The sequence below is a fragment of the Taudactylus pleione genome, unplaced genomic scaffold (assembly GCF_031769625.1).
Source record: "Taudactylus pleione unplaced genomic scaffold, aTauple2 ptg000820l, whole genome shotgun sequence".
NCBI lineage: Eukaryota > Metazoa > Chordata > Amphibia > Anura > Myobatrachidae > Taudactylus > Taudactylus pleione.
In genome coordinates this window covers 2,993,795-3,016,305 of record NW_028285222.1, presented here as the reverse complement: position 1 = coordinate 3,016,305, position 22,511 = coordinate 2,993,795, and the positions used below count along the sequence as shown (strand labels likewise).

The window sequence follows — 22,511 nt, the reverse complement described above, 5'->3', positions numbered from 1 at the left end:
GGTACCGGCGATGTCAGCAGTGCCAGCGGTGTCTTTAGTGCAGGTTTGCTGGCTGTGTCGGCAGTGCAGGCGTTGCTGACAGTGTCCTCAGTACATGGATTGGCAGTGGTGCGGTGCTGGCAGTGTCCTCAGTGAAGGGTACTGGCGATGTCGGCAGTGCCATTCCATGTACTGAGGACAGGTGCAGGTTTGCTTTCTGTGTCGGCATTGCGGGGATTGCTGGTGGTGTCCATGTACTGAGGACAGGTGTAAGTTTGCTGGCTGTGTCGGCAGTGCGGGGTTGCTGACTGTGTCCTCAGTACATGGGATGGCAGTGCTGGCAGTGTCCTCAGTGAAGGGTACTGGCGATATCGGCAGTGCCAGTGGTGTCTTCAGTGCAGGTTTGCTGGCTGCGTCAGCAGTGCAGGGGTTGCTGATGGCATCCTCAGTACATGGGATTGCAGTGCTCCTCTGCTGGCAGTGTCTACGTTGAAGGGTCCCGGCAGTGTCGGCAGTGCCAATGGTGTCTTTAGTGCAGGTTTGCTGGCTGTGTTGGCAGTGCGGGGGTTGCTAACGGTGTCCTCAGTACATGGAATGGCAGTGCTGCGGTGCTGGCAGTGTCCTCAGTGCAGGGTACCGGCGGTGTCGGCAGAGCAGGGGTGCCAGCGGTGTCCTCAGTGCAGGTTTGCTGACTGTGTCGGCAGTGCAGGGGTGTTCTCAATACAGGGTGCTGACAGTGTCGGCAGCATGGAGGAGCTAGTGGTGTCAGCAGTGGGGGTGCCGACAGCTGGTGTTTCGGCAGCGGGGTTGCCGGCAGCAGGTGTGTCAGCAGCGGGGGGGTGCCGTTTGTGGAACCAGCGCCATCTTCTTTTTTCCCTGCATTCAATGGGCTTAACGCTGATTGGCTGAGAGCCGTGACAGATGGCTCTGTCAGCCAATCAGCGCTTTGCCCATTGAAGGCAAAGGGATTTTTAAAAATGGCCGCTCGAGGCAAAACCTCGAGATCCAACAGAGGATCGCAAGGTTTTGCCTCGATTAGGCAGGAGGAGAGATCCGAGGGGTGCCTCGGGTTGCCCCGAATCCCTAAAGTTCGGGTGGGTCCGGTTCTCAGGAAACCGGACTCGCTCATCTCTAATTTTCTGTATGTGGAAGTTGTCTGCCACCCTGACAATTAAATCAGACAGTGAAAACCCTTGTGAGCGCCATCTTGAGGTTGTCCGTGTCAGTCATTTACATATTGCAAATCATCCACCTAGTAACATGATGACATTCTTCCAAGACTGTATATTAACAAATAAATAAATATAATCATAGTTTACTTTCTTCCAATTATTTTGAAACTGACTATAATCTGGACTTTGCAAGAAACTGAGGAAATACATGAGGTACATGACGTCAGACCCCCTTACCTGTGAGACGCAGAATACACTGTTTCTCTCTTATTGCATTTTTGACCATATGTGTCACCTCACACCGGATGGACATGTTATGGTCACTCAGCTCAGGAGTAATTCTCAGGGTGCTGGTACATGTATATAAACTGTCCTTCCCAATCCGTAGATCTGACATTGTCACAGCGTTACCAGGAAACACGCTTAATCCTTTACACCATCGCACTTGAATGTCTTTTGGGGAGAATCCAGATATTATTACTAAGAATGTAGTTTCCTTCCCCACTTTTGGTTTCGCCGGTTGGACAATAATGTCAGATAATACGGGTAATTCATCTACAATAGAGAATGTCACAATATGTCAGTTCTTGAGTTATCAGCTGTAAAGCAATAATGAGTCATAATCCCTTATATTAGGAAACATGAGGTAGCAACGGGGAAAACACACAACTACCTATAATGGTCACCACCAATACTCTATCATCATGCACAGAAGTCTCAGTAACAATGAATTCTTAGCAAAAAGATTAAATACAAATAATATAATTTAAATATCTAAGCGAGACATCTATGTGACATGAAGGTTTTTCAATCTATAAACATCTCATATTGCTTCATTTTGGGCCTAGGTGCATTTGCCTTTGAGGTAGGAACTTACTCCTTAACAGACCTCGTTCCACCAACAGCAGATCCTCCTACATGTAGTTTTCCTGGAAGTATGACCTGTGTGACCTGGGAGCTGTTCAAGTATAATTTATTGATGACAGAAACAAATATTAAGGAGTCTATTTACTAAGCAGTGTTAGGAGACACAGTGAAAAGTGATAAGGTGCCAGCCAATCAGCTCCCAACTGTCATTTTTCAAACACAGCCTGTGAGATGACAGTTAGGAGCTGATTGGCTGGCACCCTATCACTTTTCACTCTGTCTCCTAACACTGCTTAGTAAATAGACCCCTAAATTATTACTGTAAAATGGTCCAAGACCATAAAGCAACTACAAGATTAGGCCCAGTTACTATGAGGCCTGGAAGTAGAGTATGGGTGGCCTGGCCTTACCGATCCACTCATTTACTAACCCCACACACTGCTAAGGAGAGCTGAGTAGGGTCTTTAAGGTTCTCTCTCTCTCTATTTGTCCTTTCATTTCACTGACACAGTATCTTAAAAACAAAGGAACATGTCTGCATGAGGAGTGTCTCATGAGCCTGTAGGTGCCAGTACCCGAAAGTAAACAGCTACAAGATCCTCCAATTGCTGAACAACATAGTAGTGACATAAGGTAACATTTGGATTAATGCTTATCGAAAACAAACAGAAAAACATTTTAAAATTGGGGACAGCACTGTCAAACCCATTGACCTGTGCTGCGTAATAGTAATCCAGGCATTGCAGGTTGTAACGTATGGGGGAAGAATCTACTCCTTACTATATTCAGTAAAGGATAAACCCTACAATATTTAATGTACAGTATTCAGTACAGCCATACACAGCCCTTCCCATATATTCATTATAAATAGTGTCTTTGCTCTCTGATTAATGCTACTATAAATATAAAACATGAATTCTTACCCGGGAGCATTACATAGATCTCGTTCTTGACTGCTTGTGCAATATCCTTGTGTTTCACACTGCAAGTATACAGCTTCCCATAGTCCTCAGCTGTTGGTGTTATACTCAGTATACAGCATAGCGAACCCTTCTCTACAATGACTCGCGTTACTGTTTCCAAGCGTCTCTCCAGTAGTTTATTATTCTCTAACCAGTCCACCTCCACATCTTCATGTTTACACTCAGTCACATTGCAGCGGAGAGTTAGGGGTTTCCCATAGCTGGCTTTACCGGGCTCACTGGTGATTTTACTAAGTGTGGGAATCCCTGAGGAGCCAGAAAACATTGAATCTGCGTTCAGCACACAATCACATCCACAAACTAACGGGAATATTGAAAGCTCAACATGTAAAGGCAAAAATCAGAGATTTTACTGTAAGTTACTCATTTCTTATTCACTTATTAGTTTATGTACTCTGTAAGGCGCTGCGGAACACTTGTGGCGCCACATAACTAAAGGATACTAATAATAATAATAGTTTTACTATTTGTAAGATGCGATGAAGGTGATTTACTTTGATTTGCTGTTATAGCTACTGGTATATGGCAGCTATTATTATTATTATTATTATTAGGGCAGCACAGTGATGTAATGTTTGGCATTACTGACTAACAGCGCAAGTTCAATACCCAACAAGAGCCCTATTTGTGTGGCTTCCTCCGGGGTACACTGTTTTCTTAGCAACACTAAGTGGATGGAGATAAGGGATAAGATGTATCAAATCTTGAAGTGAGAACGTACCAACCAATCAGCATATAACTGTCACTTTACAGGCTGTGTTTGAAAAATGACAGTTAGGAACTGATTGGTTGGTACTTTATCTCTACTTTATCTCTCTTCAAGGTTTGATACATCTCCCCCAAGGCACCAACTCCAGCGAGCCTTCCTGTAGTTTTAAAGCAGCAATCATTTTAAAGGCAATACCATATTGGTTTTGCCTTTAAAATGATGGCCGCCTTTAATATACGGGAAGCCTCGCAGGAGTTCCCGCAGCGGCTGCTGCTCGCATTCTATTACATAAGCCCCCTTTGTTTCCACACTGGGACAGTCCTTACTATTCCAATGGACTAATTTTGAACATTTCCTAAAAATCCTGCAAATCGTTATGATTTAAATCACCCTCAATCTGGGCTGTAGATCACTAGTGTATGGGCGCGTATTGGTGGATTGGAGAATTGTCAAATCAGGGGGAAAAATGCAAAAACTGTGAATTTTTTTGTGATTGCTGTTGTATGGGCCCAATTAGAACCAAACTTTGAGGCAGATGTACTAAGCTCTGGAAAGTTATAAATTGGAGAGTGATAAACTATCAACCAATCAGCTCCTGTCACAGCTTGTAGCATGACAGTTAGGCGCTGAATGGTTGGTACTTTATCTCTCTCCATTTTACCTCTCATTGAAGTTTGATACATGTCCCCCTAAAATTTTACTCTACACTGGGCACAGCAACAATAATTAAAGCCCAAACTGTTGATGTGCTTCCCCTGCCTATATTGTCAGTCTACTGTGTCATTATTACTGTAGTTTATGTATTTTATTATTTTTCAGTTGTATAGGATCATTGCAATTTTTCTTTTTTTTTCCAGTCATATAGATCATGGGGAGTAATGCACAACAGTGCAGATATTATATATGTGGGTCTATTCTACTTGCACATATTTAATGTACAAAGACATCGGACTGGTAATTAGTACCTCTCAGCTTCATGGTAAATGTCTTTGAAAGTGTCACTGCGCCGTGAGTGATGAACATATGGAAGTCAGCATTATGATCACCGCTATTCGGTATGAGTGTCAGCTCTGTGGATCCATGGAATTTCCCAGATTCCGGGTCTTGTTGGATCTTCTCTTTATGTTGTGTCTGGACCATCTTCTCAAAACCTTTATACCACTGAACTGTACAAGCTCCGGGGTACATGTCACTGACCGTACAGGATAATGTCACCGGTTTCCCAATATCAGGATAAACAGGGTCACAAGTTATATCACTTATACTGGGTGCAGAAACTGTAATATACAACAACATCAGTGTTATATACAGTACAGCATGGAGTCAGTAACAGTGGAATATAGAGTAGAAGCAGTGTTATATACAGTACAGCATGGAGTCAGTAACAGTGGAATATAGAGTAGAAGTAGTGTTATATACAGTACAGCATGGAGTCAGTAACAGTGGAATATAGAGTAGAAGCAGTGTTATATACAGTACAGCATGGAGTCAGTAACAGTGGAATATAGAGTAGAAGCAGTGCTATATACAGTACAGCATGGAGTCAGTAACAGTGGAATATAGAGTAGAAGCAGTGTTATATACAGTACAGCATGGAGTCAGTAACAGTGGAATATAGAGTAGAAGCAGTGTTATATACAGTACAGCATGGAGTCAGTAACAGTGGAATATAGAGTAGAAGCAGTGCTATATACAGTACAGCATGGAGTCAGTAACAGTGTAATATAGAGTAGAAGTAGTGTTATATACAGTACAGCATGGAGTCAGTAACAGTGGAATATAGAGTAGAAGCAGTGTTATATACAGTACAGCATGGAGTCAGTAACAGTGGAATATAGAGTAGAAGCAGTGTTATATACAGTACAGCATGGAGTCAGTAACAGTGGAATATAGAGTAGAAGCAGTGTTATATACAGTACAGCATGGAGTCAGTAACAGTGGAGTATAGAGTAGAAGCAGTGTTATATACAGTACAGCATGGAGTCAGTAACAGTGGAATATAGAGTAGAAGCAGTGTTATATACAGTACAGCATGGAGTCAGTAACAGTGGAATATAGAGTAGAAGCAGTGTTATATACAGTACAGCATGGAGTCAGTAACAGTGTAATATAGAGTAGAAGCAGTGTTATATACAGTACAGCATGGAGTCAGTAACAGTGGAATATAGAGTAGAAGCAGTGTTATATACAGTACAGCATGGAGTCAGTAACAGTGGAATATAGAGTAGAAGCAGTGCTATATACAGTACAGCATGGAGTCAGTAACAGTGGAATATAGAGTAGAAGCAGTGCTATATACAGTACAGCATATAGTCAGTAACAGTGGAATATAGAGTAGAAGCAGTGTTATATACAGTACAGTATGGAGCCAGTAACAATGGAATATAGAGTAGAAGTAGTGTTATATACAGTACAGCAAGGAGTCAGTAACAATGGAATATAGAGTATTGTTGTCACCATTAATGGCCAAAGGCTGCAGTGAGCTGGCTGGTTACTAAGCGACAGAGCAGTGACACAGACACCACAGTTTAAAGCACATCTATGACACATTACCACAGTGGCAGAAATTAGCAAGATGGAATTGTCCTTGGGTCCTCCCACCCAACTGGGGTAGAGCCAGCAGAGTCACAGTACTAGTTTACACAGTGGGCTATTGTCCAAGGAGTCACAGTGCTTATACACACAGAGGGCTATTGCCCAAGGAGTCACGGTGCTTGTATATTCTAGTGCCCCCTATGCAATGCCCCCAGTAGTAGTGCCCCAAATAGTAATGCCCCCTGTAGTAATGCGCCCAGTTGTAGTGGCCCAAGTGGTAGTGACCCCAGAGGTAATGTACTATTAGTGGTGCCTTCATTAGTAGTGCCCCCAGTAGTAATGCCCCCATTAGTAGTGGCCCCAGTAGTATCCCCCTATTAATAGTGCTCCCATTAGTAGTGCCCCCAGTAGTAGTGCCCCTAGTAATATGCCCCATTTAGTAGTGCCCCTAGTAGTATGCCCTCAGTAGTGTCCCTAGTGGTATGCCCGCATTAGTATGCCTCCATTAGTAGTACCCCTAGTAATAATGCCCCCATTAGTAGCGCCCCCAGTAGTATGCCCCCATTAGGAGTGCACCTAGTAGTATGACCCCCATTAGTAGTGCCCCTAGTAGTATGACCCCCATTAGTAGTGCCCCTAGTAGTATGCCCCCATTAGTAGTGCCCCTAGTAGTATGCCCCCTTTAGCGGTGCCCCCAGCACCTGGTACTTAGGTGGCCGCCTGGATTTATGCCTCCAGCAGTAGAGGCTTACACAACCCACGAGAGAACGCAGGACTGCTGACTAGGACAAGACAGGATGGTGATGTGGCAGTCCTTCCACAACTGGCTTACTGGAGTGAGGCTGCAGGTAATGGTATTTAAACAGGCAGAATGGACAGGATACACCAGCAGCAACAGTTAATGGGTCTCAGGAATGTCCAGGGACAGTGGTGCAGCTGGGTAGTCAGGCAATGAGTGGCACGACAAAACTAATTGCTGCAGGGCAGGAGCAACCTGGACTGGGCTAGACAAGACAAGAATAGAGCATGTCAAGACTGACAGAAAACAGACACGAACTGGACGGACACAAAAAAAATAGACACAAGGTACTAGATGGCCTTGCGGGCCGTGGTGCAGCTATGACAGCCAAGATGAGATGCAGGCCATGATGCAGCCTTGCGGGCCGGGATGCGGCTATGACAGCCGAGACGAGATGCAGGCTATGATGCGGCCTTGCGGGCCGTGATGCAGCTATGACAGCCGAGACGAGATGCAGGCTATGATGCGGCCTTGTGGGCCGTGATGCGGCTATGTCAGCCAGGACAAAATGCAGGCTATGATGCGGCCTTGTGGGCCGTGATGCAGCTATGACAGCCGAGATGAGATGCAGGCTATGATGCGGCCTTGCGGGCCGTGATGCGGCTATGACAGCCGAGACGAGATGCAGGCTAAGGTGTGTCTGGAGCAATATGACAGACAGGTGAACTCAGGCACGACAGGAACACAGGCAAGAAGCAGACTGACACGGCTTGGCTGGACTCTGGAATCAACGTGCCACAGGCAGCAGCAGGATATATTCCACAGGTAAATATTAAACAGACAAATAGGTGCAGGACACTGGGACTGTGGAACTTGGAGAGACTGGCAAAAGTTCAGACTTCAGAGAGACATGCATACACTGGTTGTCAGACAATATAACCGGCATGAACTGAACTGCTAGCTTAAACTTAAAGGAAGCAGGATCCAATCAGAACCAATTTCTGGAGATTAATTACTAACCCAAGGCATGTGTGTATTAGCTCTGCAAAGAGACAGCTAGTAATTAGTGGAGCACCTGAAACAAACACACAGACAGACATGAATGACAGGTAGGATAAAACACAGACAAGACAGGATTTCCAGCTTCCTGCAAAAAGGCCAGAACAAGGATAGAACATGATGCAGTATCCCAGTAACAACTATGACTGGGAACTGCCACCAAGATGATTTGCTCCGCAAATCCTAACAATAATTTATCAGTAACTGAAAGAAAAGTCCTTAAAGATCTGGGAGAGTATAAGGATATTGTGATTCACCCCGTTGATAAGGGTGGGGCGATTGTTATCCAAAATATTTCTACCTACAGGAAGAGATCTATAGCCAACTAGGAGATTCCAAGGACTACACCGGTTGTACAAAGATCCTACTGACATTTTGAAAAGGTATTTGGTCAAGATACTGGACAATGCAGCAATTATTTCTAAAAAAAAAAAGACCAAAGATGCCTCCATTCAAGACTGGCCTAAGATCCGAATATTATATACTATCCTAAAGCTGCATAAAAATGCTATTACACCTCCAGGTAGACCCATACTGTAATTGCAGCAACAGATTCACTATACAGGGACTATGTGGTCTCACAGTTCTTAGATTGATCACTTGCAGTCAGTGGTACAGGCGAAACCTACCTTCTTAAAGAATACCACTTCATTAATTTTAAAACTGTAAGAATTGTCACCTCTACCATACAAACATCTAACGTACACTACTGATGTGGTAAGCCTGTATACCAGAATTCCACATGCAAGAGGTATAGAGGCTACACGAAGATTGTGGACTAACTGCCCACTACATAAAGGTCCAGATGTGGATTTTTTTTCTGTCCTTGCTGGAATTTACACTATCAAGGAATTATTTATTTTTGAAGGGAAGCTGTACATTCAATGTCTTGTGTGGCCCCAAGTTTTGCAAACTCCTTTATGTTCGAATTTGAGAGAGGCCTATTTTTCACAGATCCCGAAGGGTCACAATATATAACATCTTATTGTCGGTATATAAATGGCATCTTCTTAATCTTGTCTGGAGAGGAGGCCTACTTCATGAAAGTTATGGAATGGATCAATGAGACTGATACTTTCCATTAAATTTACACATGAGTGCAGATACTCTAAAGTCCGTTATTTGGACGTTGCAGCAGGCCTCAACAACAACGAATTCCATACTTCTGTCTTTTGCAAAAGCACGGACAGAAATACATTCTTACAGGCAGACAGCCATCATCTGTCTGCTCTGAAGAACAGTTTACCCTACTCACAATTCCTGTGAATCCTTAGGATTTTAAGAAATCATCAATATGCGATTACAGAAATTGACAACATGTCACGTAAGTTTCTGGTTAGAGGATACCACCACAAAGAGCTCAAGGTGGCTAAAAATAGGGAGTTATCCTTATCTAGATCAGAAATGTTGCAACCTAATAAGAAGCAAAAATAGGACAATAGGATCACTTGGTCTCAAGATTTTACTACTGCCAGTGGGAGTTGTGAAAACAGCCAAAAAGCTATGGCCGGGATGCAATCGGGAAGCCGGCTGACATTATACCGACAGCCGGCTTCCCGACTGTCATATCCCAGCGAGGGTGAAATGACCGATGTCTAGATGTAGACGTTGCTCATTTCACCGACGCTGGGAGACCGGCGCCCGGCATCCCGATCGAAGGGATGCCGGGCGCTACGAGCGGACAGCCGCTGGGGGGGGGGTAAGGTTTAGGGCTCCTGGGGGGGACTTAGGGTTAGGCACCCCCCCGGAAGGTAAGGGTTAGGCTAGGGGGAGGGAGGGTTAGGTTTAGACACCCCCGGGGGGAGGTTAGGGTTAGGCACCCCCCCGGGGGACTTAGGTTTAGGCAGCGGGGAAGGGGGGGTTAGGTTTAGGCACTTAGAGGGGGGATTAGGGTTAGGCACTTGGGGGGGAGGTTAGGGTTAGGCACCCCTAAGAGAGGGTTAGGGTTAGGGGGGTAGGTTAGGTTAGTTTGTACTTATCTGGGGACGATTGGGATTTCCAGCGCTGTCGGGCTTCCGCTGCTGGGATCTGTTCCTCTGTCGGCCTGACGCTGCCGGGATTCGAACTGCCGGCCATGCAGCCGGTGGTATTACATACGGATTCCCTATGGCCTATTGTATCCACTGATAACTGATTACCAGTTAGCAGCAGTATGTGATACTGTCATCATGCCAGCATACAGACGGGGCTGAAACATTAAGGATGTTGTAGTACATAATGATATCTCCCAACATACTGTAAGCCTGATACCCCGGACCACCTGCAGTTTTATTTTAGAAACAGGCAATACCTTTGTCCATCTCCATTCGAGTAAAACATATTCCATCAAATCTCCATTGACTTGTTCTAGCAGGTTTGTCATTTACTACATACAGGAAGATGCCCCTGTGGTCTTCTCTATATAGGGAAGACCACAAGATAACTAAGGAGCGCATGGCTTTGCATAGGTCGAGTATTAGAGCAGCTTCGGAGGGTAAAAATTCGGACCAGCCAGTAGCCCGCCACTTTCGGGATTTGACTGTCCATGATTAGATACAAGATGATAGACTGGATTCCACTGAATGTTCGTGGTGGCAACAGAGGACATATCTTATTGTAACATGAAACCAAGGTGATCCATACGCGACATTGTATCATTGATGTAACCACAAGAGTAACCTCGATGTAGCGGCTCCCTGCATAGACTTCTATGGGGAATTCTCACCATAGAAGTCTATGGGAGACACAGGCTGGCCGCAATCAGCTAATCAGGGAGCTGCTCCGACGGAGATGCTCCCTGATTGGCTGGCGGCCCCTTCACACATACCTTTGCTGTGTCTGGCATGGATCGGTTTTTTGCGGTTTTTTATTTTAACCCCTGGATCGCCAGTGGACGTGATCGACGCATAGGAGAGGTGAGTATGGATTTTTTTTCTCAGGTACACCCCTATGGATTACTTCGGATACTAGATGAGTATGTGTGAGTGTGAATGTGAGTGTGCATGTATGTTTTATTAAAATTTTACTTTCACGGTGTATGTTTGTTTATTTATGTATTTCTTTAGTTGTGGAACTACAAGTGCCAGCGGGCCCGTAATGCCCTGCATGCAGGTATTTGTGGTTCTCCAAATACCAGCATGCAGGGAAGGCTTGCTGGTACTTGTGGTTCTACAACTAAAGACAATATGCAAACTTTATTTTAACACTTTACACTATCAACCCGGCACCCACCACCCTAGGGTGCCAGGGATAGCCCCGGGCTATCAGTCTAGGCCTGGGGTGCCTGGAGAGGGGGGCCCCTTTATTGGGGGGGTCCTCAACACCCCAGGGATCCCCGGCCTGGACTGACTAGCGGTCAGGGATAATGCTTTGGCCGGGGAAACCGGTGAAAGGTTTTCCCTGGCTGTGGCATTATACCCCCGCTAGAAAGAGTTCGGTACTGGTTCTGGAATTTTCAGGGGACCCCTACTAGTTTTGTCCCCTGATTTTCCAGAACCAGGACCAGCTCAACAAAGCCCTGTGCTGGTTCTTAATATACAGGGGCCCCCTACGCATTTTGGCCCCTGTAATTTTAGAACCAAAACAGGCTTTATAAAGCCCGGGGCTGGTTATGCTTTTGGGGAGGGGGTGCACGTAATTTTTTTTTTATTTAAAAACATTTTACATAAGTACACACAGAAACATGTACATATCTCATGGATATGTACATGTTTCTGTGTTAATCTGACCTGCCCAGGATGTACTAGCTAGCCTGAAGCAGGTCTATTATTTGGGGACTTTTGGTAATCTTTTTTTTGCGAGTCTGAAACAGACACTCTATTACATTGGGCGAGTTGATTGTTTTCAATGTGAAAACATCTGGATGCGAGTTTGAGAATGGAGAGTTTTAGTAACTCTGAAAAATGCGAGTTTTAGTGAACAGACACCCTATTACATTGGAGAGTTGTGAAAAATTGCGAGTTTAGCACCAAACTCGCAATTTACCAAAACAGACTACCTATTACATTTGGCCCATGGTCCTAGTAAAGCCATCACTGGGTTTCTTGTCTTCTTTGATAAATATGTTTTTATATAGATTTTTTTTAATGTACTTACTGAGGTCACGCACTCTCCATTCGACACTTCTGCGATCTGCAAGACTGTCATGTAGAGCTTTACACCTGTATGTCTTCCCCACATCCTTAATTGTCGGGTTGAACGTCATAGTGCTAGTGACATAATACAGTCCATTTGTTTCAGAGAGGGCGTTACTGGTGTGAGAGGATAATATGGTTCCATCTTCCGTGTACCATGTAACGTCTATCCGTGCTGGGTAAAATGAATGAATTCTACATGATAGTTCCATCTGGTCAGCAGAAACAGACTTCTGCGTCATCTGTATTGGATCCAGCACAGGACGAGCTGAAATATCACACAGTACAGTCAGTAATAGGAGCTGAGATATCACACAGTACAGTCAGTAACAGAAGATGAGATATCACACAGTACAGTCAGTAAGAGGAGCTGAGATATCACACGGTACAGTCAGTAAGAGAAGATGAGATATCACACAGTACAGTCAGTAAGAGGAGATGAGATATCACACGGTACAGTCAGTAAGAGGAGCTGAGATATCACACAGTACAGTCAGTAAGAGGAGATGAGATATCACACAGTACAGTCAGTAAGAGGAGATGAGATATCACACAGTACAGTCAGTAAGAGGAGCTGAGATATCACACGGTACAGTCAGTAAGAGGAGATGAGATATTACACAGTACAGTCAGTAAGAGGAGCTGAGATATCACACAGTACAGTCAGTAAGAGGAGATGAGATATCACACAGTACAGTCAGTAAGAGGAGATGAGATATCACACGGTACAGTCAGTAAGAGGAGCTGAGATATCACACGGTACAGTCAGTAAGAGGAGATGAGATATTACACAGTACAGTCAGTAAGAGGAGCTGAGATATCACACAGTACAGTCAGTAAGAGGAGATGAGATATCACACAGTACAGTCAGTAAGAGGAGCTGAGATATCACACAGTACATTCAGTAAGAGGAGATGAGATATCACACAGTACAGTCAGTAAGAGGAGATGAGATATCACACGGTACAGTCAGTAAGAGGAGATGAGATATTACACAGTACAATCAGTAAGAGGAGATGAGATATCACACAGTACAGCAGGGCCGGATTAACAATGGGGCGGGTGGAGCTACAGCTCCAGGCCTCCCCATGAAAATAGGCCCTCAGCATCCTCTGTAGAGCAGGCAGTGATGACAGGCAATTTTTTTTCTTCCTGTCACTACTCCGATCATTAGCCTCCTGGAGTCCTGGCTACCCTACCCTGGAGTCCCCGGCCACCTGAAACCTCGCCTACCCTCGGGGCCACCCGAAGCTCCGCCCCCGGACCGTTCGAAGCTCCGCCCCCGGATCGTCCGAAGCTCCGCCCCCCCAGGTCATCAATGGAGCAAAGCATAGTGTTGTTACTCGGTGCAGACGGGACCCTGCAGTGACACATCTATGGCAGCCAGGCAATGAATGGGATAGGGAGGAGTCGTCGAGCATTGAGAAGTGCAGGAGGGATAGGAGCAGATGAACTGGCTTGTAAGAAGAGTTCCAGGGACCCTCTGTAGGAGAGTGTGTGCATGAAGTGGAAACCCAAGAGAAGAGGTGAGCAGAAACAGTGCCTGCTAGTTTGCCCAGTGCTGGGGGTGCAGGGAGAAGTGGGACCTGCACTGGGGAAGAATCAAGTGAGTCCCTTTTATCTATATAAAAAAAATAAAATACAGGTACTGCCCATTTAAGCCTCATTCCTGCCTTGTGAGTGTGATGCTGGTACACACTATGCCATATGCCGTTCGTGCAGCCAGCAAATAACATATAGCAAAGTGCATTTGCGGGTCTGTACAGACGATATGTCTGTGAACGACGTTGTTCACAGACATATCAGGTCGGCCCTGCAACACAGACGATGCCGATATATCCTGCATATATATTGGTATCTCTGCCTGTGTGTACAGGTGACCCACTGACAACACACGCACTAGCCGTAGGAACCACCCATACTGACATCACAACAGTGGCGGATCGGGCGGGGGGGTGTGGGGGTGAGAAGTGCGAACGCCCCTCGTAACAAACAGCCTCAACCCCACCCACCTGCTGATCCTGCAGGCAGCAGTTCAGCTCCAGGCAGGGCAGACGGAGACGGCCGGGGTGAGCTGTGGAGGCACCCGTGGTTGCCACTTCAACCCCTTCCTCCCACATCACTGAGTGATCCACCTGCCTCTCTGTCTAACAGCCTGCCACTGAGGCTGCTCAGAGGAGGAGAGGACTAAGGGGGCAGGCACAGGCATCAGCTGCGGCCCACACACAGTCTGCTCTGACTCACTGTCCCAAGATTGAGCTTCAATGTGGCGCTTTCTTGAGTGGAGGAAGGCGGTGGCTGCGCTGTGGCAGTGAATGCATTGCAGTACATTCAAGGAACCATTCAGGGATTCCTGGCACTGACTGCTTAGTGCCAGGAGAGGACTGCTCAGAGGAGAGGACTGTCACTGCTCCCCCTGAATCTGCACTAGCCACCAATGCCAAGCAGCTACATTAAGGATGCCACAGCAGCCCACCACAAGCTCACAGAATCAGGCTGACAGTAAGTGTGATGGATATTGATCGAAATTTTTTATTTCATTTTTTATGGGTTTTTTCTCATGTGGTAGCGAATATGTTTGTTGTTTTTTTTTCATGCTGGGGCCTATGTGTTTTTTTCTTTCTTTTATGCAAAGCCCTTATGTTTGGTATTTTCATGTGGGGGGCCTTCTTACTGCAGCCATGCACACAGCATACATGTCACATAATAACAAAGGAGCAGAGTGTAAAATTGAAAATGAAAGGGGAAAAAAAGGAAAGAAGAAGCAAAAAGATAAATAGATGGAGACAGGAATGGGTACACAAAGCGATGACGTAAGGTTATTGCCTGAAAATGGGAGGAACCCCCCCCCCCTAAAAGAAAAGTCTAGATCCGCCCCTACATCACAACTGGGCGGGCAAATTTAAATGCCGGCCAAGTTGTGTTGTTTTTTCAGACATCGAGCGGCCCTTTGGTAAGTATGTATCACTTACCAAATTGGCCACTTGGTCAGCCGGCTGCCGTTCAGCCACTCAGTTGCTTTAGTGGATACCTAGCTTAAGGCATCATATTTCATGTGGATGTGCCCTAGAGTTAGCCATAAATATACCCACACCCCCTTGCATGGTGGTCATGCCCACTTTAGTGGTGTGACGTGGAAACCCCCCCTTTAGAGATCCTGCATTTGCCCCTGTATACGTATATAGAACTGCCAGCAGCTTGTTGTATGATTTATCCCAATGGAGGAGCCATGGTGTGTAACTGTGTATTAGCAGTCACTTGGATGCTTGGTGTATTATTTGGCGGTCACTGTAATGCTGTCTGTATTATATGGCAGTCACTATGATGCTTTCTGTATTATATAACAGTCACTACAATGCTCTCTGTATTATATGGCGGACACTGAGATGCTTTCTGTATAACAGATATGTCCACATTCATCTAGCCTCTTTGAGCGTTAAACAGCACTTGATAGTGCCGAGCATCTTTTGCATGCAACTTTTTTCCCTTTAAAATGCATCTTATTCACAAAGCAATGCAAATAGGATGCACAAACAGCTTATGCTGATTAAAATGATATGCTGCATGCCTATATTCTATGTGAGACTGCGGGTGCATCTGCATGCAAATGTAGACTACTATAAGATTCACGTTCTGTAGCTTGGTAAATCCGACAGTGCTGGTCACACCCCTTGCAGCAGCACACAATAGGCCCTTCATAAATTTCAGCTCCAGGCCCTTGTCAACATTAATCTGGCACTGCAGTACAGTCAGTAAGAGGAGCTGAGATATTACACAGTACAGTCAGTAAGAGGAGATGATAGCACAAGAAAGTTTAGTCAAAAAAAAAAAGGATTTTTTTTTTTCTAATCTGTCATGTGGTCTGCTGGAAAACCACATGACAGACCAGCAGGACGGAGCCGGAGGCTGCTGCACGGACAGGTAAGTCGGGGGGGGGAAGGCGAGCGGAGGGTTGGAGTACGAAACTTAACGCATCTGTAGGCAGTGCTGCGCATGCGCTGGTTTTACAGATGTAACAGCGCATGCGCAGCACTGTTTCCAGATGCGATAAGTTAGTGTAGGCAGGGGAAAGTATCTATTTCCTGAAAAGCTGTCATCGCAAAAATGACAGCTTTTCGGAATAGATACTTATGGAGAGGTGGAATGATGAATTCCACCTATAATTAGCTAGAACTCCATGAGAGTTCTAAAGCTAATTATCTAGGCCCCACAGAACAGTCAGTAAGAGGAGCTGAGATATCACACAGTACAGTCAGTAAGAGGAGATGAGATATCACACAGTACAATCAGTAAGAGGAGATGAGATATTACACAGTACAGTCAGTAAGAGGAGATGAGATATCACACAGTAGTCAGTAAGAGGAGATGAGATATCACACAGTAGTCAGTAAGAGGAGATGAGATATCACACAGTACAGTCATTAAGAGGAGCTGAGATATCACATAGTACAGTCAGTAAGAGGAAATGAGATATCACACAGTACATTCAGTAAGAGGAGATGAGATATCACACAGTACATTCAGTAAGAGGAGATGAGATATCACACAGTACAGTCAGTAAGAGGAGATGAGATATCACACAGTACAATCAGTAAGAGGAGATGAGATATTACACAGTACAGTCAGTAAGAGGAGATGAGATATCACACAGTAGTCAGTAAGAGGAGATGAGATATCACACAGTAGTCAGTAAGAGGAGATGAGATATCACACAGTACAGTCATTAAGAGGAGCTGAGATATCACATAGTACAGTCAGTAAGAGGAAATGAGATATCACACAGTACATTCAGTAAGAGGAGATGAGATATCACACAGTACAGTCAGTAACAGGAGCTAAAATACCATATAATACAGTCAGTAAGAATAAGAGGAGCTATAACACAGGACAGTTAGTAGAATATGAGAACCTGAGATATCACACAGTACAGTCAGTAATAAAAAGCAGCTCTTATATGCCATTAATGCCACATTGACCCAGACTGACATCATCCTCACAAGCTTTGGTCCCTATTCTAAGCTGCAATGCAAATAATAAATGTAACCATCACACTCAATTGTATTATATTTAGTAAGTGAGAATATAATAACGCAAATCCAGGTGGGGAGGCGTGATTAGGATGATTGCTCCCCCCCTTAGGCAGAGGAGATTGCTGCTACTGGGAATTAGTACCCGCTCCTCCCTCTCCCCTCTCGGCACCCCTGCCTGCGGAATAGGCTATATGCAAACGGTATACATTCTGTAGGACATCACTCACCGGTAACCACCATATCCAGTTCTTGCTCTGCAGTTTGGGCTGTTGCAGGGTGATGGGTTCTACAAACGTATTTCACTCCTTGATCTTCACTCACATTTGGTTTCAGTGTCAAGGCACTTAAAAAGCTGTAAGATTTATCATCATGTTCATTGTCTGTTAGATTGTGTGAATATTTCTCATTGAGAATGACGTTTCCATTAGAACCCCACTTAACAAGTTCTGTTTCCTGGTTCTGATCTTTCCTCAGCCAAGTGATGTACAAATCTCTGGGTTTAAATCCATTAATCGGACAAGTCATCGTCACCATCTCGTCATGTGTCAGATGCTGAGGGGCCACGATCTTCAATAATTTGGGAGCAACTACAAGTGAAACAGAATATTCATTATATTTCACAACAAGCACAAATTTAAATAGTTTCACTTTTACCCTCACATATAACAAAGACATTTAATAATAAGGTGGAAATCCAGAGTTTATATGATAGGCTCATTTTTGATACACCCCTGGAAATGCCTAAATTATAGGTAAATCTCAGGGGGGTTCCAGCTGCCCTGAAATAACCCCTTCCCCCAGCTAAGTAGCTCGCCCCCCTTCCCCCCATAACATTTGAGAGAGGTCCCAGGTGCACACTGAGTGCATTACTGGGTGGAAAGGTCTATTGCCCCTTCAGTTTCTGGGCCTAATTCAGACCCGCTCGCGAGCGCTGAGCGCTCGTAAGCGGGTCGATGTTGGCCAAATGCGCATGCGCACGACGGAGGCTGCTCCGTCGTGCGCATGCGCGAGACACGAATAACGACGGCCAAGCCGTCATTATGGGTCTCTCACCAAAGGGGGCGTGCTGTCGATGGTGAGTGACAGCACGCCCCCTTTGGTGGGCGTGCCGGGGGCGTGGCTCCCCAGACGGAGGCGTTCCCATGGGAACGCCTACCGTCTGGGGCCAGCCCCACTGACCTCACTAGTGACGTCAGTGGGAGTGCTTTTGGCTCTAATAGAGCCAAAAGCACTCCAGGGCTTGCGGGAACGAGACCCTACCGCAAGGGTCTCGTCGCAAGCCCAATGGTCGCGATGGTCTTGACCATCGCGACCATCATCATGGACGCTCGCATAAGCTGTGGGTGGTAACCCACAGCTATGCGAGCGTCCAAGAGGCCGCAACAAAAAACAAAACAAAAAACGCCCTGATTCAGAGCGGGCGCTCGTTCAGAGCGTCCGGCTCTGAATCAGGCCCTCTGTACCTGGAAGTGACGTGCAGTTCCCTGCCCATACAGTCCTCCAAAAATAGAAACTTGTCCCCTCGCGGGATCGCTTTGCTTGCCACACTTTGGGCACGGTGTGGCACATCGACTGTGTACCCAGCTAAGAATAGAGCCCCCTCTATTGAACAGAAGCAGTGAGGTATTTACTAAGTATATATATATACATATACAGCTGTATGTAACATTTCTGACTTATTAGAGGATAAAGTTTAGGGAAGTTGCATATTTGTTTATTTTGACGATACTGACAACTCACAATACATACTACTGACACCTCCTATAGCATTATCACTAAACAAAACCAACTTAAATGTGCAGCTATTTATATCCTACTGAAATCTGTGGTTTTTTTTTATAAGAACGTTTATGTTATTATTGGTTTTGGTCATTACAAGGTGAAGTCTGAGCATGTCTTCCTCCTCTGCGTGTAACCAGCTCACCTGATAATAATTTCCATGTGTGGCATGGATGTAATGTGTACTACACCTATGGTGCTAAACTTAATGCATTATTAGTTGTTGCATGAATTGCTGGATTGGAGGGATTGGGAATCCCAGAGCCAAATGTAATAGGGTGAGAGTTTAGAAAATGCGAGAGTTTAGCAGTAAATTCTCAGACTTTTAAACTTGCCCAATGTAATAGTCAGAGAACAGGCAAGCTCGCCCAATGTAATAGAGTCAGAGAACAGGCAAGCTCTCCCAATGTAATAGAGTCAGAGAACAGGCAAACTCGCCCAATGTAATAGAGTCAGAGAATAGAACAAACTTGCCCAATGTAATAGAGTCAGAGAACAGGCAAACTCGCCCAATGTAATAGAGTCAGAGAACAGGAAAACTCGCCCAATGTAATAGAGTCAGAGAACAGGCAAACTCGCCCAATGTAATAGAGTCAGAGAACAGGCAAACTCGCCCAATGTAATAGAGTCCGAGAACTGAACAAACTCGCCCAATGTAATAGAGTCAGAGAAAAGGCAAACTCGCCCAATGTAATAGAGTCAGAGAACTGAACAAACTCACCCAATGTAATAGAGTCTGAGAACAGAACAAACTCGCCCAATGTAATAGAGTCAGAGAACAGAACAAACTCGCCCAATGTAATAGAGTCAGAGAACAGAACAAACTCGCCCAATGTAATAGAGTCAGAGAACAGAACAAACTCGCCTGTTTTTAAACTAAAAACACTCTAACAATTTAAACTCTCATCCTGATGTTTTCCCATTTTGAAGATAAAACTCGACCAATGTGAGAGCTTACTGCTAAACTCTCACATTTTCTAATCTCTCACTCTATTACATTTGGCATCCCTGTGTCTGTATTTGGGTGGATTCTGACATTGTAGTCACCATATGTGTGTTTTCATGTCTGTACATAGGGCGGCCAGATGGAGCAATCAATCCTGTCTCGGACGTCTACAGACAATTCCTTGGACTTCATGCTTGGCTTGTGCTCTGACATGCACTGTCAAGTGTGGGTCCTTATATAGACAGGTGTATGCCTGTCAAAATCATGTCCAATCAACTGAATTTACCACAAGTGGACTCCAATTAAGCTGTAGGAACACCTGAGCTCAATTTTGAGCTTCATGGCAAAGGCTGTGAATACTTATGTACATGTGATTTCTTAGTTTTTTTTATTAAATAAAATTTTCAAAAATCTCAAAAAAACTTTTTACAGGTTGTCATTATGGGGTATTGTGTGTAGAATTTTGAGGACAAAAATTAATTTATTCCACTTAGGAATAAGGCTGTAATATAACAAAATGTGGAAAAAGTGAAGCGCTGTGAATACTTTCCGGATGTACTGTATGTATGTGTGTATGTATATATATATATATATATATATATATATATATACACACACAGTATATATATATATATATATATATATATATATATTGAACGCAAGGCGGCACTCCGTAATAAATGTATCCAAAAGCAGAAGATAGTTTTGCAACATTTCAGCGCTTTATTCCGCGCTTTCATCAAACATACAAATCATGATTTGTATGCTTGACGAAAGCGCAGAATAAAGCGCTGAAACGTTGCAAAACTATCTTCTGCTTTTGGATACATTTATTACGGAGTGCCGCCTTGCGTTCAATATGTTCAGTTTGCCCCATTGCTAGAGGCTGACTGTGGAGGGCACCCGGCCCAGTCACTTGTGGAACCCGTGAGTGCCGGAGTGATGGCTATATATATATATATATATATATATATATACACACACACACAAAGTCCATCATAAGACAATCCTTTAATTATTCCATATATGAAAAAGTGCATGCTATAGGTAGAATCTATAACTTGTACCCATATATGACTTGCCATGTGTTTCTCTGTGACAAATAGAATAGTAGGCGGTATATATGAATGTATAACTCAAATACCATACATGCAACATTTTCCTTTTTTCCCTTAAGGCGGATGGTCAGATGTATGCATCCTTAAGAATAAATATCATCATAAGTACAGGGGTATCACATGGTAGTGTCTTTGTAGTGAATGTTAAAATTACAGATAAGCGGTTTGGTTTTGGTTCAGACCATCCTGCCAAGTTTGGGTTTCAGAATTAGGCAAAATGTCATCTTTCCCAGACCTCTCAGCACAGATGTCTGTGAAAAATGACGTTTTGCCTCGTTCTGAGATCCCGACTTGGTGGGAAGATCCGTGCCAAAACTGAACTGCTCATGCCACAAGTCTAAGCCAAAAGTCAACAAAGGACTGCAGGAAATCAACCACAAGTGCCGCATCTGGGAAGAGACTTACCTCCAATGATGTTCAATGTTCTCCATACAGAGACCGGTGACCTCAGAGCCGGGTGCGCTACCTGTACCGATAGTTTAGCTTCATTATCTTCAGCAATGCTGGGAGTTATATGTATAGAACACTGACAGCTGGAAGTACCAAGTCTACTGGTCTTTATAACAGGAATCAATTCTAGACGTAGGGGTCTCTCCTCATGATTTGCAGCCCCATTAATCAGTCCCTGCTGCTCCTCTACTTCTATTACCACATGGCCTCCCCCAGTACTGTCATCTCTTGTCATGCGGGCTGAGGGAATGGGGTCTCGGGATCTCCAGGAATGGATAACAATCCTCTTCTCTCCTCTTCTCAGACATACAGAGATTTCAATGTCATTGGGCCTGAAGTTCATGATCTGACATGTGAGGGTCGTCCTGGTCATGTCAATAATCTCCTCATTCCCCGAAATCTCAGAAAGGCTGGGAGGATCTACGGGAAAATAAATATCATGTAATAACTTTTATTTATGCAGTTTCACAGCCATATGTTTGGAGTCAATATCCTACATACAATAAAGTCATACAGTCCCTATGAACAATGACAAAGATCCCTAGACCCTAATAAAGTCAGTCAGCAGTCCCTTAGAAGCAGAGTAATATCAGGAGCCAAGAAAGAAAAAACAACCTCACTTGCACTAAGAATTGTTCCGATAGCTGACAAAGTTCATATAGAGAATGTCCAGTTCACTCTGATGAAATGATCCAAACGCACAAAAAATAAAATCAGAAAAAACACACAATAGTGCAATACTATCAAACAAAGGCACAACACCCCAGGGATGTGTTCACGTAGTTAGAAAAACAGTGTGAATGGGTCATATTAGTCTTTAATATTTTATTGAGAATTTAATATTTTAGAACAATAGCCCAATTTCTTCTGATGATACCCTCCATTCTCTTATGATGTTTATTGAATTGTGTGTTGAAAGCTAACTGAAAGGTAGAACTGTTATCAGTTCTGTTCTCTTCTTTGTTGGGATTTAGTAGTTGGTTTCTATCAATACTACCAATCTCTTCCAAAGTATTTTGTAGAATAGTTTTTT

At 44.4% G+C, this 22,511-nt stretch overlaps 1 protein-coding gene across 1 annotated transcript in view; it reads right to left on the bottom strand.

Annotated features, from left to right (window-relative positions):
- Positions 1-22,511, bottom strand: part of NCR3LG1 (natural killer cell cytotoxicity receptor 3 ligand 1) — a 69,175-nt gene that overhangs the window by 11,090 nt on the left and 35,574 nt on the right. The window contains exons 5-10 of the mRNA XM_088458238.1: positions 21,434-21,898; positions 17,413-17,772; positions 12,118-12,423; positions 4,676-4,987; positions 2,942-3,247; positions 1,389-1,706 (exon numbers count right to left, since the gene is read on the bottom strand). Of these exons, the coding sequence (XP_088314364.1) occupies positions 1,389-1,706; positions 2,942-3,247; positions 4,676-4,987; positions 12,118-12,423; positions 17,413-17,772; positions 21,434-21,898 (2,067 nt within the window). The remainder of the gene's footprint in view (positions 1-1,388; positions 1,707-2,941; positions 3,248-4,675; positions 4,988-12,117; positions 12,424-17,412; positions 17,773-21,433; positions 21,899-22,511) is intronic.